Source organism: Crocuta crocuta, unplaced genomic scaffold (genome assembly GCF_008692635.1).
Source record: "Crocuta crocuta isolate KB4526 unplaced genomic scaffold, BGI_CrCroc_1.0 scaffold317, whole genome shotgun sequence".
NCBI lineage: Eukaryota > Metazoa > Chordata > Mammalia > Carnivora > Hyaenidae > Crocuta > Crocuta crocuta.
In genome coordinates, this window is record NW_027530984.1 from 1,951,443 (window position 1) to 1,969,376 (window position 17,934).

General features: G+C 32.4%; 1 protein-coding gene across 1 annotated transcript in view; it reads right to left on the minus strand.

The window, feature by feature from the left end:
- PTPRQ (protein tyrosine phosphatase receptor type Q) overlaps positions 1-17,934 on the minus strand; it is a 188,623-nt gene that overhangs the window by 17,199 nt on the left and 153,490 nt on the right. Inside the window, exons 36-39 of the mRNA XM_077770183.1 lie at positions 9,134-9,160; positions 8,394-8,475; positions 5,254-5,344; positions 210-286 (exon numbers count right to left, since the gene is read on the minus strand). Coding sequence (XP_077626309.1) covers positions 210-286; positions 5,254-5,344; positions 8,394-8,475; positions 9,134-9,160 — 277 coding nt within the window. The remainder of the gene's footprint in view (positions 1-209; positions 287-5,253; positions 5,345-8,393; positions 8,476-9,133; positions 9,161-17,934) is intronic.

A 17,934-nucleotide genomic window follows, 5' to 3' on the forward strand; every position in this document is an offset into this window, starting at 1 on the left:
ACTTACTAGTGAAATGATTGTTGGTAAACTGCAATCTCTATTAGAAGCCCCCATTTCCCCATCTGTAAAATGGAGGTACCTTGTGTTTTTTTGAGGAACTGGCACATTAATATCCACAGAGCTTATAATTAATTTAAAATAGTTGGAAGAGTAATATAATTGAAGTATTTATGTTTTATAAGAATATAAAACAAAAAATGGCAACTTACAGAAACATAGCTGGCATTAATATAATCTGATCCTGGAATGCTAGCATCGGCTATCAGCTTCACTCTGTTATTATTATCTAAAGGAAAATATAAGACATTAATGCTAACTCATTTTTAAAACTGCCACTACTTTCTTTACTATAAAAGTAATACAAAGAAATTCATGACCATATCATTGAACATTACAAATGGTCGTAAAATTAAAGTAGACATTCTTTCTTATCTCACATTTCCACTGCCTGGAGACAATGACTATTAATATGTTCTTGTATATATTTCCAGAATCTTCTATACATATTCATAAAAAATTAACCACACATGGAATGATATACACTCTTTTCTGCATTTTTTCATATGCTTATGTATGACTTTCCATATCATCATTAAGAAAAATGTCTAGCTCATTATTTTAAACATGTGGCATTTCACTGATTGAATATATTTATTTAACTCGTATGATGATTTAAATTCATCTCATTTTGTTATTGTACAATGCTGAATAAATATAGTTAAGTTATTTGCAATGTATTTGTAGAATACATTACCAGCAGAATTCCCAAATCCTATCGTGCATTTCAAATTTTGAAAGATATTGCCAAATTGTTCCCTAATTATATAAATTTATACTCCAAACAAAAGTGTTTTAACAATTGTTTCCTCTTATTTTCACTACCACAAGATATTTCTAAACATTTTCATTTATGATATTTTGATAGATACAGCTAATATCTCATAATATTTATTTTTATTTCCTTACATGTGAATGGAATTGATTTGAGCTTATTTGTTTGTGTATTGGCCCTTTTAAACATCTTTTTTTATTAACTGCCTTTTCATAATAAACTATTTTTCTATAAAAAATATTTTATAACAAAAATATATTTACATGTATTGGAATTTTCTTTTCATTTATTTTACTCTATCGATCAAAGTAGCTGCTAGCTATTTTGCCATATATAAAATTTACATGTTTTTATAATCAAATTTCTAATTATTTTTCCTCATGGAATTATGGTTTCTTGTGTCACTCATACAAAAGTGTCTGTCACATCAATGTTTTAATTTTTACAAATTCATTCATAGTTTCCTCTAGAACTTTAATGGGTTTTTCTGCTTTTGTTTTAACTATTTCAATCTTTGATCCATTGGAATTTATTATTATTTTTTATGGAATGAACTAAAATCTAGCTTTTTTGTTTGTTTCTTTGTTGCCATGTGGAACAGCAGTCTCAATTTGTTAACATTCCATCATTCCCCCTTACTCAAAATACTACTCTTATTATACACTAGGCTATTTATGCATTTATAGATGCTTAAATGGATATGCATTTAAGCCTATTTCTGGACTATTTATTCCTTTCCATTAATTTTTCTGCCTATTCTTTCTTTAATACCAAATCTTTAATGATTCTTTTTTTTTTAATAATTTTTTGTCAAGTTGGTTTCCATATAACACCCAGTGCTCATTCCCACAAGAGCCCTCCTCCATGCCCTAAGAGCTGGTAAAACCAATACCCCCTAACCATTATTTTTTTCCAAAAAAGGGGTTAAAAATTATTTTTATGAGGATATTTAGCAAGTTGATATTATAATCAGAATGTCCAGTGCTAATTTTAACTAGTCCTAAAAATGATATAAAATACCTATCACTACATAATTATTTTGAAGTTTTTTTTTTCTAATTTCATTAGGAAGACACTTGGTAGTGGAGGAAAAATCAGTAAATGGCTTTGGGTTTGAATTCCAGATGAGTCATCTGTTATCTACCATATGAAGGGACTTGGGAGAATTCCTTAACTTCTCTTTTCCTTTATTACCTAACCTATAATATATAGTTATAATATTTCTTTTGTAAAATCTTCTTGAGGAAAACTTATGTGAAAGCTTATGGAACTTATAAAGCTGAGTAGAACTTGATACATGTTCTCATGTTCGTAAAACTTAAACACATGTTACTTGTTAAGTGACTATTCTGTATTGTTGGAGTTAAAATGATCGGCCTAATATGTTTACAGATGGGGAATGTTTAAGCAAATTTATGCAAATGATTTATGCTCCAAAGACTTTGAATTTGGTGTGATCTAACCATTTTAATGACATCGAGGCTAGTCCTGTAACTTAGGAAGGGAAGCCATCAGGTTTCTATTCATTTGATATGCCTGCTTATAACTATCTGAGTCAACAGCAAGCTAAACTTTTCTTCGTGGTGTTGGAACATTTCTGAAGGTCATAGTGTCCTGTCAAACAGAGATTTGGAAATCTCTTCTGCAAGCATTTGCTGCTAATTCTAGTACCTTAAAGCCCTGTAAGCTAATATCTTCTATAATGTACTGTGATATTTGAAATCCTACTTCCTACATTACTAAGGGAAACAATGCACTTCACTAAGCTGGCTCACACTAAAATTCAGAGTCTATTAAAATGAATTCATTCTCTACGGGAGAAAAAAATGTTTCTTCAGCTTAATGGCTTCTCTGCAAGCACAGTGGGAGAATATATTTAGTTTAAACATCTCATTTGCTTGTACTCTGTGTGTGTGTGGCAGGGGTACACGGGCCCATAGAGATGGCTGTGAGTTTATAGCTCACCTTCTAACCCAGGTTAGGGAAGTAGGCTTGTTATGTCCAGACTATAGATCCTAAGGTCCTGTTACTAAAGCTTATTCACCAAGAAAGTTGGCAGCTTTTAAAAATAAACTATCTATTGATTACCAACAATCATAAGCACTAACATTGAGAGCGTGTTCCAGTACTGGGCAGAGTGAGTTACATAATTATTTCATCTAATCCTCACAATAAGCTCGTGAGGTGGACGCCACTGAATGGTATGTACAGTCACAAAGGCAGTTAACAGATACACAGGATCGCAGCCCAGGAAGTTTTATTAAAGCCACACACTCTTAGCAGTTTTACTATACAGTAGGCAGTATGTATTCATTGAATTAATAAATTATTTTAGTAAGAGTTTTGAATAGAGAAATATACCTAATAAAATTATTTCTTATAGGACCTCCAATTCTCTAAGAGGATAGTTAAGAAAAAGTTTTCCCTTATAAATCCATTAAAGGATATTGAATGTGGATGTAATACACTATCCGAAAAATTACCATAAATTTTCTGGACTGAAATCAAGAAGAAAGCAGAAAATAATTTGACATTGTCCATTTGACTCTAGTAAAGGTGAAACATGCATGAAATGCTAATTATAATATTCCAAACATCCTTGATGTATAATATAATTCCACCATTAACAATTATTTTTTTGTTTTAGCCTCAGATTTGAAGAAATGGGCAGTCACGTTCCTCAAATCTTCTTCTCGTTTTAAGGTTGTTTATTTACTTCCATTGACCACTCTTATTCACTTCCTGTCCTAAAAGTAATAAAGCTAGGTGGTCTGAATTTTCTCATAGCCATAAAGTGAATCCTGATAATAATGCACTGGGATGTTAATAATAAAAGATTGAAATGTCACATTTAAAAAATATCTTGCTAATAGCTCAAATTTCTACATATTTTAAATTAGGTATCTTTGATCTTTGAAAATAAGTTGCCATATTTGGTTGCTTATTTTATATGTACAGATATAAGTCACTTTGACCAAATATATGAATGTAAATAGATACTAAATATTCCATGGTAACTGTCTTTCAATGAGATTATAGTTTTTTTTGTTGTTGTTGTTGTTTTTTTACCACAGAAGAGGGTCAAATAAGCATGAAGCAAACAAGTATGGAAGAAATTTAGGTAGAGACAAATATAAAAACATGAGAAATTCCCTATCTCTTAAATTATAATGCATCTGACCCAGGTGAACCTTCTGGAAGGAAAAACAAAAGGATCTGTTGAGAAACATCATGCCACAAAAATTTAGAGGTTCCTTAATTCCTAAAATTCCTACAATTGTGTCTACTAGCATTCCTTAATTCCTACAATTGTGTCTGATTTGTCAACTTGCTCCTAAAGTCATTTACTTATGATTTGTTTTGTTCCAGAAAGGATTTTGTGTGATTAAAGCTATTTGCATTTTCATCCTATCCTAATTCTTGGGAATTAGCAGATTCCACTAGATGACTACTTCCTATATCACATTTCCCTAAATTTGTTTACTGCATGCCTCAGTTATTCTCGAGTTCTAGAATATCAGAATTTGGTCCATGTCTTCCTATCCACATCCTTTATGATTTTACACTCTGAGATTATATCCTTCTCCAAGTCTGTGTCTTTCTAGACAGAAGAGTTCAATTTTTAAGTAAGGAATTGTCCCAATATAGTTTTGAAAAGGCATAGAACATANTTAAATTAAAAGTAATTAAATTAATTAAATTAAAATTAAGAATATTTTAAAATTCTAGATTTTGAAACACTATTAATATTTCAGAACATCACAAATAGTACTTGTTTATTTCATAGTATAAAGTGAATTGAACCAGAATATAGCTAGTTGGTACATATGTTCAAAAATTTAATATCAAACATACAGCTACTATTAACAGAGGAATATAATATATTTCCTTTCACATCACTACTAATTCTTAAAACAATAATCCAGTTTCTTTTCCTATTGGTTGGTGAGGCACAACCCTGTCTCTTTTGTAAAACCAATCCTGTTAAGCATACATTTACTCTGATCTTCAGTGAGTATTCTGCAGTGCATTTTTTATATTCCATAAGAAAGCACGCCCTGCTTTTAAGGGAAACTAATGCACAAAGTTACGTGTTTCTCTTTTCATTTGAGAGCTAGATCTGTAGGAAGATGCTAGAGAGGTTCATTACTTGGGTAAAATTACAAAGCTAAGAAACTATTAGGTCTACAGTTTCTTGCACCTGCATAAGTGAACTTTGTGTGAACAAGCTGAAAATTATGTACATTAATTTCAATAAATATTAACAAAGCAAAAGAGATACAATTTGAAAATTACTGCTAATAAAATGCATTATTGTAATTTGATGAATATATAATAGATTTAAGAAATAGAAATGCTAAGATTGGGTACTCATTTTAAAGCACTTTGCAGGCAGAACCAGAGGCAGTAAGTGCACATACATGGTTTTATATTCGGAAAGCGATTTTTCGCTCTGTTCCAAGGCAGATCAGCATCAGTTGAGGAAAGATCCTGAAGAAATTTTGGTAATTCCTGTGGAGTGAAGTTATTGCAAAGTTTAGATTTATTTCAGAGGAAAATGAGAAATTCTACTTAATAACACTATTCTTCAGAAACAAGGTCAAATTAATAGTAATGAACCTATGTAAAAGTTTACTGAAAATATCTTGAAAATAATTGGTCTGTTGGGCTATTGCTCTTTCTGGGATAATTTCTTTGTATTTTGGGAAGCTCTAAGATGTGGCAACCATGTTAATAATAACCCTTTTCCATACTTTACTTATGGTTTCATCAGGTACACACTGAGGATCATTTAATATTTTAATGTCTACTTAGTAGGGGAAGGGAGTTCAGTGATTTATTTTTTGTTTTTTCTCCTCGGGCAGTGTGATTTCATGCCCATTAATTGGTACAACACTGGTCAGTTTAAGAAGATGCCAAAGGTCAATTCCTGTTCTCAGTAGGCATTGTTAAATCGATACTGGAATGCAAAGGTGCGATTAAGAATTATCAGACACAGAGGAAGGGTCAAGGAGATCCATTATTGACATTGTGGTAAAAGAAAGTCATGATACTATCCATTCTTCATTAAGAAAGTTGGTGCCAGAAAATGTGTTCATTATTTTGTTAAGCAGTGATTTATATTTACAAAGTTTATAGTTTTCCATTTTAGAAATGTCTCAACTTGCCTGCCTTCCTTAAAAAGTATTAAAAGTGTGTGTTTTTTACATTTTTTTCAACATCATTATAAACAATTTCTTTTAATTAGGTAATTCTCCCTTTCCTCCTTATTTTTCCTCAGAAAGAAAATCCGGACAGTCTTTTGCATGTGGATATGGGTTAGAGGAGAAAAAGAGTGCAAGCATCTGAAATCTGGTGTGTTGGCACAAAAGGCTTAGAAAAAATTTTTTAGCCAAGTAGGGAATCCTAGAACAGCTTCTTTGTGTCCCGGTGGTAGGAGTATATGTCAGCATATTTGTAAGAGACAAAGAAATAGAGGCAGAAACAAAGGCGAGATGGAAATCATCTGAAAAGTGGTACTTGTATTTTGTAATTTTTTCACATAGAAGTTTCCACTTATAGATTTAAATGACTGTGGCCTTGATAATCAATACCCAATTACCAGGTTGACTGTTTGGATAGTAATGTTATACTTGGAAGCCTTTATCTTATCAGGGAACATAGGGCCTTCCCCCATGCTATTCAACTCTTTCTCTTACTGTTTGCTATTTTCAGTGGGATCCTAGATGAGTTGGGAGTGTTTTGCATCTTTAACCCTTCCTCCTTTATCTGTCTGTTGGTCTTCTGCTTGTCCTAAAGTTCATCTCAAAGGTCACCTTTTTGTAAAGCCTTTTCTGACTGCTATCCAAATAGAGTCATTTCTCACTTTTCCTTGCATATTTCTATCATGATACAGTGTATTTATGTATTTTTTGTGCATGTCTTATCATAGTATGAGCTTCTTTTATGGTAGAAGTCATCATCATAGTAGCTAATACTTGTGTCAGCCACTATTCTTAGTGTTACACACATTCAATCATTTTAGCATTCACAACTCAGTGAGTTAAATATTACTATCTTACGAATGAAGATATTGAGGAAGAAAGAGTTTAAGTGATTTTCCCAAAGTCACTTGGCTATTAAGTGTCGATTTGATATATATCAATATGCTAAATACAATGCCTATCATATAGGAGCTTATAAATATGTAAAGTATAAGTGAGTATGGCCTGAGCTATAAAGTTTATCAAATATGCACTTATTTACTAAAATATAATTTTGCTTTGAAAGCTTAATACAGTATTAAGATAAAAACAATTTTAAAAAGTTCCTTACATATATAGTTTATATAATACATACAGTTTGCCTATATATTTACATAAAAAACAAGCTCTCAAAACCATGATCTCCAAAAAAGTTGAACTAGAAACTTTCTCGGTATAATACATGTGAAAATGTTATTGCCAATAAAACTTTTCATCTACTCAGTCATGCATAATGTAATTATATTCGCTCCTATTCTAGTGAGATTACACTTTTGTTCCTGAAAAATTGAGAGTTCTTGCTGTGTAAATGCTAAGAAAAGTTTTATGGTACCATCGATTTTGTTAAGTCCAGACCAATATTACTTAAGAAGCATAACCAAAGAGCTGTAGGAAGTACCATTAATCTTCTCACATTTTGTTATTATTCCCTGAGAGGCTGAAATATTATAATCCTGAATTATTCAAGCCAATTGCTTAATTCTTTGTTTCATAAGTTCACACACTAAAAATTTCATGGAAAAAAAGAAATAAAGTTTTCGGTGACATTTAGAAATCCATTTTACTTATATAATACAAAATAATCAGCTAAGTTTGGAAAGATTCACACAAGTTTTAAAAAGGCTTATTTATAGGTCTGACATATACCTTATGCACTATTATAATTTCAATTTTATAGGTATATAGAATGCTGAATCCAATAAAATTAATCTTAACTTCTAAATAGTATTAAAGTGGAATGTTCTTAACTTCACATTATTCTGAGTAATGTGGTATAGTATTTATTTCATTGTAACTTAAAAATAGGCCTCATAAAACACAGGTATTTTTACTTGTGGATAGTTCTAGAAATAATATTATTCTTATAGTTTCTGGAAATATCATGTTCTGTTCTCATGTTCATCTACATCTCTAACATAAACTAAGCAGGTAAAAATGGAATTACTGGGTCTCTAAAATAATTATTTAACTATAAAACCACATTTATAGCATAACAAGTCTTGCAAAGTCCAATGAATATAGCATTCCAGATTCCCATCCTTCTGGATGAAAGAGAGAAGAAATGAGGCCAGGCTGCCATTCCTGGGGAGGTCTGAAGAAGAGCACCTTTTCCTCACACAGTAGGTGAATAATTCCATTCGGGTTACACCAGAGGCCACTTCGTGTAACATTACTATCCAAACAATCAACCTGGTAATTGGGTATTGATTATCAAGGCCACAGTCCTTCATGGCCTTGCTTGCTTAAAATGGACATGAAATGTGACACATGAAACGACTGGAGGTCTGGCAATGTTGTGACAACTGCTAGTAACATACCGAAAATTCTTCTTGAAACTTTAGGTTGTTGTTTGTGCAAAGCTCTTCAACGTGTTGCAGGAAGGATTTCTTGCTCACCGGCCTCCAAGCAAAGAAAGGTATAAATGTTACCACATTAGATTGAGTTCTTTCGCTTTAGCATGGCACTGGCTGTACAGTTAATGAGTCACAGAACAGCAGACACTTCAAACCCCATAAACCACACAGCCCTTTAAAGTCACTCTGTCATATTTACAAAATTAACTTCTCCCCTGTAAGTTTGCTTTCTTTGTCTCCCAGCACAAAATTCTTTCAATTATTAAGTGACTTTTAATGAATGATTTCACATTTTAATGAAGAAAGTTTTTCAAGTAAATATAAGGGCATAAAGTTATCATGGAATCCTAAAGCACGTAATACCTCTTTGTCATACAGAAAACATTTTATACATTACAAGGTTTTAGAAGATATAAAATATTGCAGTGACCTCATTCTCATAATGACATGGTTTTTAAACCCTAAGGAGTTTAAATATCCCCGTATTACTTCCCAAGCTAAAATACAGACATGCAGGCTTCACCCCAGAGAGAGAGAAAGCATTTCTCCAGTTACCATGCAATTAGTCATGCTTTTATGATTTATATCCAGCTTGGAGGTTTTTCAAGCAAACATATGAGAAAGGAACCACACATTAAGATTCATTGAATCAGTGAATCTAGCATTGATATTCAAAAAGAAGAAAAGATATTTAACAAACTTACTTGATGGATTTTCTATAACTAAGCAACCTGCAACAGAGATTGTGTTAAATGCATTGTAAGTTGAGAGTATAGTTCTTTCTGAAAGAGTTCTAGACTAAAATCAGAAAAATATATTAAATCAGTAATGTATGATGTGTTCTGTCTTTAACTGATAGGTGATCATTATTTTAAATTCCACTTCAATTGTTTAAATTATATTATTTGGATCCAAATATGGCAGATAATAATAACTTTGTTTCCCTCTCAAGATATGGTACTCTTTTATATTGTTGGGCATTTGGAGTACCATGTTATAAACAGGTCTTTTTTAAATACATTGCATAGTGTATTTAGGGTCTGAGAGAGATTTTAAAAATATTTTCTTTGTTCACAGAGAGTGCTTAACTAGGGAGATTGAATCTTTGAAAAATGACATCATATCATCTAAATTTTATTTCATGAGTGAGTTTTGATGAGTATGTAACCATAAAAAATCACAATTCTTTCAGTTACTTTAGACATATCTCCTGTGACAGTTCATCGGTCAAGTTATTTATACTCTGAAAAAAACCTGAAATAATTCTGAACAGTTAAATAGACTATGCATCACACACAAAATCAGAGATGAGCACATCTTCAATAACACGTTTGTCATGCACAATCGATTAGCACCGCAAAACCACAAACGGCACAAACTATAATGAAATAAGATGAATTAACATATAGATTTTTCAAAGTTTTAAAATTTAAATATAATCAAGGATGATTTTACTGTACTCTTTAAATGAAAATATTTATAAGAAGATGTAGCTTTGAGGTAAAGAACAAACAAAAGGAAATAATTAGATTGAAAGATGTAGCATGAAGAATACTATAAAAATGGTCAAAAGGGGTGGGTACAATGAATAAAAAATGAGTTAAAAAAGTCCATTTTATTACAATATAGGAACTGGTGAAAAATATGGGGATACAGGAGCAAGTACTACCTAGAAGAATAATAGAAATCTTGGCTAAGGTTTTAGGTGTTCTCAAGGAGAAGAAGGCATCTCCCAGCTTCTTAGGGTATAACCTCATAGAGTGTCCTGTTATCAAACATGGCATCACAGTGATAAAACAGTAATGTTTGAGCAAAGTCTCGGTGGATGAACTTGTAAGCTTCCCATGATACCCTAGAGTGATTCTAAGAAGGCAACAGAGAAATTTTTAACTAAATGAATATGGAGATGGCTGAATGGGCTACTGAACCAGAATCTTTGATTTTGGGTTTGGAAAAGGAAGACAGAGATCTGAATTAGAGAAATACTTCTGACATAGTAACAGATAGAGAAGGGACTGAGGCAATAATCAATCCCTGTTGGAAATAATTACTCTTCAGCAAAGACTAGCAAGAAAAAATATAATCACGGGCTAGACCCATACTACCCAAGTCCCCTCAGGTGCCTGATGTCCCAATGCTCGTAGGCCATGATATTCCTTAGAGCCAGGAAACACAGTTAGGTTAGGCATTCTTCATTAACTGAACTTAAGATAGAAATATGAATGAGATATTTGAATTAGCAAGACCAATTTCCCTGCTACCACATAGAAATGGAAATTCTTGAGTTGCATGGAGATTGATTTCATATCAACTTCTGAATGGTGAAATTCAAACATATTACATCAAATTTAATGACAGATTCACGGTCCAACTATTTAAGGACAGTCAGATGCCATCCTGTAGTAGGAAGAGTCTTTTCCCAGAGCATCCAAAATTATTTGAGGCAGTAATGACAAAATATTTTTACTGAGTCATCTAGAATCTCAATTAGGGCTAGTTTCTGCACAGCCATTAATAAGGTATTTGAAGAATCAGAATATGTTCATGAAATCCTCAAAATACATTAAACATGAATAATCATATTAGAATATAAAAGAGCAAGAAATAGTTAAACCACCAATTATTCCCATCCTGGCTCTTATTCTCATTAATGATGTCTATTTTCACTTAGAAATTATAATAAATTTAATAAAATTTTTTTCTTTTATCATTTCTTTACAGTGAAAAACATTACAGAATGTTTCTTTTTTTACTATCATTTTATTTTACATTTGAAAAATCTCTCTAAAGATACTAATTTTATTTTTTAAAATTTATTTATATTTATTTCTTTAAAGCTTATTTATTTATTTTGAGAGAGAGAGAGAGAAAGAGAGAGAGAGAGAGAGCAGGGGAGGAGCAGAGAGAGTGGGAGAGAAAGAAGGCTCCATGGTGTCAGTGCAGAGCCCAACACAGGGCTCAATCTTGCAAACCATGAAATCATGACCTGAGCTGAGATCAAAAGTCAGATGCTTAACTGACTGAGCTACCTAGGCATCTCTAAAGATACTAATTTTCAACTATAACTGGCTAACTATTAGATTCAGGTGAATATTTGTGAATTCTTTCCTTACTATAAAATATGATGCCCTTATTGGCTTCAAATATGGGCTCCAACAATTACCAGCTACAGTACCTTAAGCAAGTCACTTAATCTTTCTGTGCCTCATTTCCTAATTTGGAAAATAAGGTAAGCATATGTAATTCAAGCTCATGTATGTAAAATGCTTAGAAATCCCCTTAGCTTTGGAAGCAATGCATAAATAGTAGTCACTATCATTAGTATTAGAGTTGCTATTTCTACTTTATTTGGAAAACTCAAGCTCCTCTTACCCATCTGTCTTATAATTCATGCTGATAATAAAGAAAGAATTTTTTTTTTGTTTCTAAAAGAATACCCTATCTTAATTTTACTCAAAACTGGGTAGAATGTGCTAAATTAAGCAGCTAGGTTTCCTATTTTAGTCTTCTTAATTAGGAGAAGACTTAAAAAGAATGGTCATAAATATACAGACTTCAAAACCAAATCCCCCTTTCTAGTTCTCAATCCAAGATTCCAAAGAAGTCTCTAATAACATAAAGACTGTAATAATTCAGTTTTCACGTTATCATGTGAACGCATTTCTCATCATGCCTGCATTTGTAATGCTATTCCTTCCAACGACTTTTCACACACCCTGTTTGTTCTCCACAGGTTCTCTAGCATCCCTCCCTCTCCGTTTGTACCATCTCAGGTGTTTTTGCACAACCAGATCCTACTCATTCCTCCATAGCTGATTCAAATGTTAATTCTTCTGTGGACCTTACTCTGTTCTATTGTAAAGAAAATACCTTCTTCTCTTTATAAAACCAAATTTCTGTGGACAAATCACTTTACACTCATATTGTGGCTGTATAAGTACATATATTAAGGGTATACATGAGGTTCATGTATACCTGAAGGCAGGGGCAGGATTAAACTCGGTTTTGCTATAAGTCCCTTGTAACCTTATTCAGTCTATATTTATATAAATATAAATCATTAAATATAAAAATTGTGGATGCATTCAGACTAGGATATATAGAAAGCTAAACATAAATACTCTAATTATTATGAGACTATATGAAGTGAATTAATTTTCTGCTAAAATAGAAAGCAATTGAGTATTCTCAGAAGTTTTAGATAGGTGTGATCAATAGATGTATGTATAAACACTACATGAGTCTAACCAAAGCCATATTAGATCCCCTAACATTAGAAGTTAACAGGAGCTAGATACTTCATAGGAAATTAGCTATATAAATAATAAAATAATCTTTCCTACCCAACTAATAAAAAGATAGACTTCAAAAAAACCAGTAACAAGTGTTTTGGCTTTATTTTCCTTTGTATCACTCTCTTTATCTAGACCCAGTCGCTTTATGTAACCTATTCTTCACATTTGTATTTATGTAATATGAGAAATGAGACTTCTAAAGTCTAATTTTTATGTAATTTTCCAGTCTATGCTTATGTTACCAGTATGTGTGACCTGAAATTGAAATACCTATGTGGATGGCTTAAATTGAGAAGACAGTTTAGCACATATTGCCTGACTATTCAAATAAAAAATATTTTTGTTGTTGTCTATAGTATCCGTATCAATGCTTTGATACTTAGCTTCATACTATATAGGTGCATTTTTTTCTTTAAGAATTGGCTGCATTCTAAATTTAATTATAGGTTTTAAAGTCTGTTTTTAAATAGAAAAAATTAATTTGAACAATTTATACAGGGAACTAGAAAAGAAGGTGGGGCATAATACAAAAAAGCATTGGCTTTTACTGATGAGAAAATTTAATTCTTCTAGGAAAAATTGCTTGTTTAGATAAGCATAAAAAATCCATCGAAATTAATGTGCATGAAAGTCAGCAATGTTATTTCAGAAGGAGTGTTATTTCCAAATCAAGTGATCTGTGAAGATACTCAAAGACACTCAAATAGCAAACTTTTTATTAATTTTTTAAAAACCTAATGTGTTACATAGGGAGAATTTTAGACTGGGATGGTATCTTTATTTTAACCCTTATTTTATTCACTTACAATAGTGAAGATACTGTCAAATCATATTCAGTTCATTATTATATAAATCAATTTGGGAATTGTCCAGATTTCAATAAGATAACTGACCACTTTCCAACAGGAAGGGCTAAACACTTTTTATTACATGAATCTTAGCTGTCTTAAATCCTAGTCCTTTTTGTTGAAAAGGGTATTATTTTGTGTCTGGGCTCATTTTTTAAAAGTCTATCAAAAACTTAAATTCCACTCAGATTACTCTTGATAGATTCAGAGAGGAACCATTTATTTATGTTGGCAGTGGTGATTGAAGACCATATTGTCACAGAGACTCAGCTTTCTCTCAAGGTCAATTAGTTGAAATCTATAGGGAATTATAAAATATAGTCCAAATAGAGAGCAATGGATGATAGTCGATAGATGAGCAGCTTAAATCAGCATTACCAGTGGCACAGGGTAAATTGAGAAACTTCATGTTTTCTACTTAGGTTAAAAACAAAGGAACCTCAAATTTAATGCATTGATTCAAAGTATATATTTGTCACACTAACAACGTACTTCATAATCAAATAGAATATTGTTAAGAATCTTTCTGGGAAAATATCTTAATGAATTTTTCCCAAGTTTTAGAAAATGTTGAGTGTGAATTTTTAATTTATAAATTTCAATCAGCCATCAATTGTCCCAGCATTTACATCTACTTCTACAATCATATCCTATTACTTATCATAGCATTTACTCTATTGATTTCAAAGGTGTCTCAAGTTTTGTCTTTTCCTATTGTTTTAGGCTTTGAAAAAGTATTCTTTCACATCCTTCTTCATTGTTTTATCAAATCACCAATAATTTTTCTTTGGTCCTTAATATAAATTTAACCAATTCTTGAAAAATTGAAAATATAGCTACCATATAATACAGCAACTCTACATCCAGGAATGTCCAAAGGAGATGAAAACACTAACTCAAAAAGACATCTGCACCCCCATGTTCATGGCAGCATTATTTATAAGAGCCAAGCTATGGAAACAAACTAACTGCTCATCAGAGGGTGAAAGGGTATAAAAGTTGTGGCATATATACGTGTGTGTGTGTGTGTGTGTGTGTGTGTATAAAAGAGGAAATCCTATCCTATCCTAAAAAAGAGGAAATCTTGCCATGTGTAACAACATGGACGGTCTTGAAGGTGTTACACTAAGTGAAATACGTCAGACCGTGAAAGACAAATACTATATGATCTCACTTATATGTAGAAACTAAAAAACAAACAAACACAAATCCATAGAGAAAGAGATCAGATTTGTGGTCATGAGGGGCAGAGGGTGGAGGGGAGTGAGAACTGGAGAAAGGTGGTCAAAGGACACAAACTTCCAGTAATAAGATAAAGAAGTACTAGGGATGTAAGGTACAGTACAATAACTATGGCTAAGTGCTACATGGTACATTTGAAAGTTGTTAAAAAAAATAGATCCTAAGAGTTCTCATCACAAGGAGAATATTTCTTTTCTCTTTTCATCTATCTTTTCTTTTTGTTGTATATATATATACATATACAATTGTTGATATAATATACATATACAATTTTATTGTAGCTATATGAATAATATATATATTGTGGTAATTATTTTACAATAAATGTAAACCAAACCATCATGCTGCACACCTTCAACTTATACAGCGAACCATGTTGATTATTTCTCAGTAAACTTGTAAAAAATGTTAAAAATTATTATTATCCTAACTAATAGCCAGTACTATACAGCTGACTCTAAAACCTCACCTTATAAGGTAAACATACCACTTGAATAAGTAGTGTAATATAGTTCTTATTTAATTAGAAAAACAGTTAGTGATATCTAAGGACTTTCTCAGTATATTTCCTCATATCTGTAAAGATAAACAGGTATTATAAGAGCTTAGATATTTGAAGGGCAGCTCTTTGGAGGCAATGCCCTTCCTTTTTCACCCCAGTATGTCTATTGTCTAGAACAGTGCCTGGCACTTGATAGGTTCCTGATTGATCCTTATTTTACTCAAACAAGATAAAATGGATTTCTAGATAGATAAGGAAAAGCAACATTCTTCCTAACATAAAAGAGCTGAGAGAAGATTCCCAAGGAGGCAAGAGTTGTATTTTCATTATTATGAATTCTTTTCACATTAGTACTTTTGAAAACAAATTCTTGATAGATGTTTTATCTTGTCTACCACATATCTTAGATTATAGCCATGGGCATAAGCTTAGCTACCTTGGGGCAGAAGGAGTAGATAGAGAAGCTGAAGAAATTGCTGACAGCTGTTTGAAGAGGTGGGCACAGACTTTCAGTGAGAATTTAATGAAGATGACACATATAACGTAATATCATCTAAAAAGAAATGCTTCTACCTTGAACTATTATTATCTAGCAAGGCAGGTTAGCACTGAAGTTCTTCAGTTAAGGGTTAGAAGGTAAACTCAGAAAGCTAAATTTTGAAGAAGAGTACATCTACTTTAGCAAATATGATTTATGAAGAGGTGTTCTATAAAGGTTCTGATGAATCCAAACTAAATATGTTTACCCCTATCAAAGTAAGGGCTCTAAGCAGACCACTACTAAGTCTAAGAGAGGAAATTTGGTGTTAGAGGAGAAACAGTGATGATTCTATAAAAATGGAAGTATTCTTCTCTGGGACATTAATGGCATAAAGCAAAAAAAAAAAAAAGAATTTTGTTTAATGATGACAAAAAAGGATATTTGGCAGGGGGCAGGGTTGCTCAACCACACTTCTTGTGAATCTGGAATGCTGAGAGGTCAGCTTTGAATGCTGGTTGGAAATGGATATTTTATGTATGATGTGATCACTTGAACCTTTAGTTCGACAGAGTCTTACTTTGACAACTGAATCTGATCATGCAGGTCCTTTGAGGAAAATGTATTTTTATAAAACTATTTTAATTCTGTCAGTGGGAACTTGGCAATTTGTTAATATGAAGTAAAACAAGGTTACCTATGAATCCAAAATGCTAAATATGATTAGAGTAGAAATAGTCCTGGCTTCCACTGTTTTAATCATGCTGAGTACTATTCATGATCAATGAGAATGTCAAGAGCCTTGGCCCCATCCAGGCATGTGGCTCATGGAGACTGACTCCTCTGTAATAGATTAGGGATTTTGAAATCAAATGCATTTTCGTTCTTTGCCTCCATTCATATTATTTGCATGAATAAACTGATTATCTCTGGGGCACTCAATCAGTTGCTGGGGTCCCTGGTAATGCTGACATTTTGTTATGCTATCCTCAGAATGTATAAAGCAAGTTTTGTGCTAGCATACAAATGGCATTTCCAAGCATTAGAGAAGTGCCTGAAAGCATGCTCCGTTGGCTACCCATTGGTTAGGGCAAAAGTACAGATTCCATGAAATGTGCCACTCTGTGTATGCCCCAGAGGCACAGAATGGGAAATTTCATTGTCTTGGTCTTTACAGATTACCACCTGCAGTAGTTGAAATGAGCTTGTGTGAAGTGTGGACCCAGACTCCATCTGTCAGATGGAGAACTCAGCTTTGTATCATGGTAATGATAACACAAGATGCATGTGAAGAAATCTAGCTGAAAACTTATGTTACTATCAAAGCTAACATCACATGAGAACACAGCAAATTCTCAGGACATGCACAGTATGAGTCAATGTGCATTTTGATAAGGTTAACTTTACCATATCAATAGCATGCAAATTATAGAGGATATATTGTACTGAGAAAGCATAGGGCTTTTTTTCCCTTTGGCTTTGGAAAAAAGTAGCATATTAAACCACAAAACGCTCAATATAATATGTTAAAAAATATAGAGCACACCACCTGAGAAGATGAAAACAATCACAACCGAGCTCTGCATCACCACAGTAACTTACTGGATGACAAAAATCTCCTTGCGTCTAAAGAAAAATGAAGAATATCTGGAAGTAAAGATTCATTATTTATTTAGTACATGAACACACTGGATTAGTTTTTGCTACTACAAAAATATGAGCATTAAATATCTTGAGCTTCATTCCAATTCAGGACGTTCTTGTCCTGAATTCACATGGTCAGACATTTCTTGTCTGGATTCATGTATTTTTGCTATTGTTTGCAAAATGGTTTAAGATGGAAGAAAAATTAATGACCAGAGACTGTCAAAGAACTGATGACAATTAAAAGGCTAACAATTTTACATAGGGTTTCATATATCAGTCAAATATTATGTATTCTTAATGAAGGTACAGTAAGACTTGGACTATTAAAGATTTTTTAGTTTCTGCAAGTTTGAACCTAGACTAAAATGCCATCACTCCTTTGCCCCTTATCACTAAAGGAGAAATAATTTGAAAGAAGCATTTCTTCCCTTAGAATCATTTCTATGCATAGAAAAACTGCTTGAAGAAAGATACCATGGGGGCCTTGTCTTTT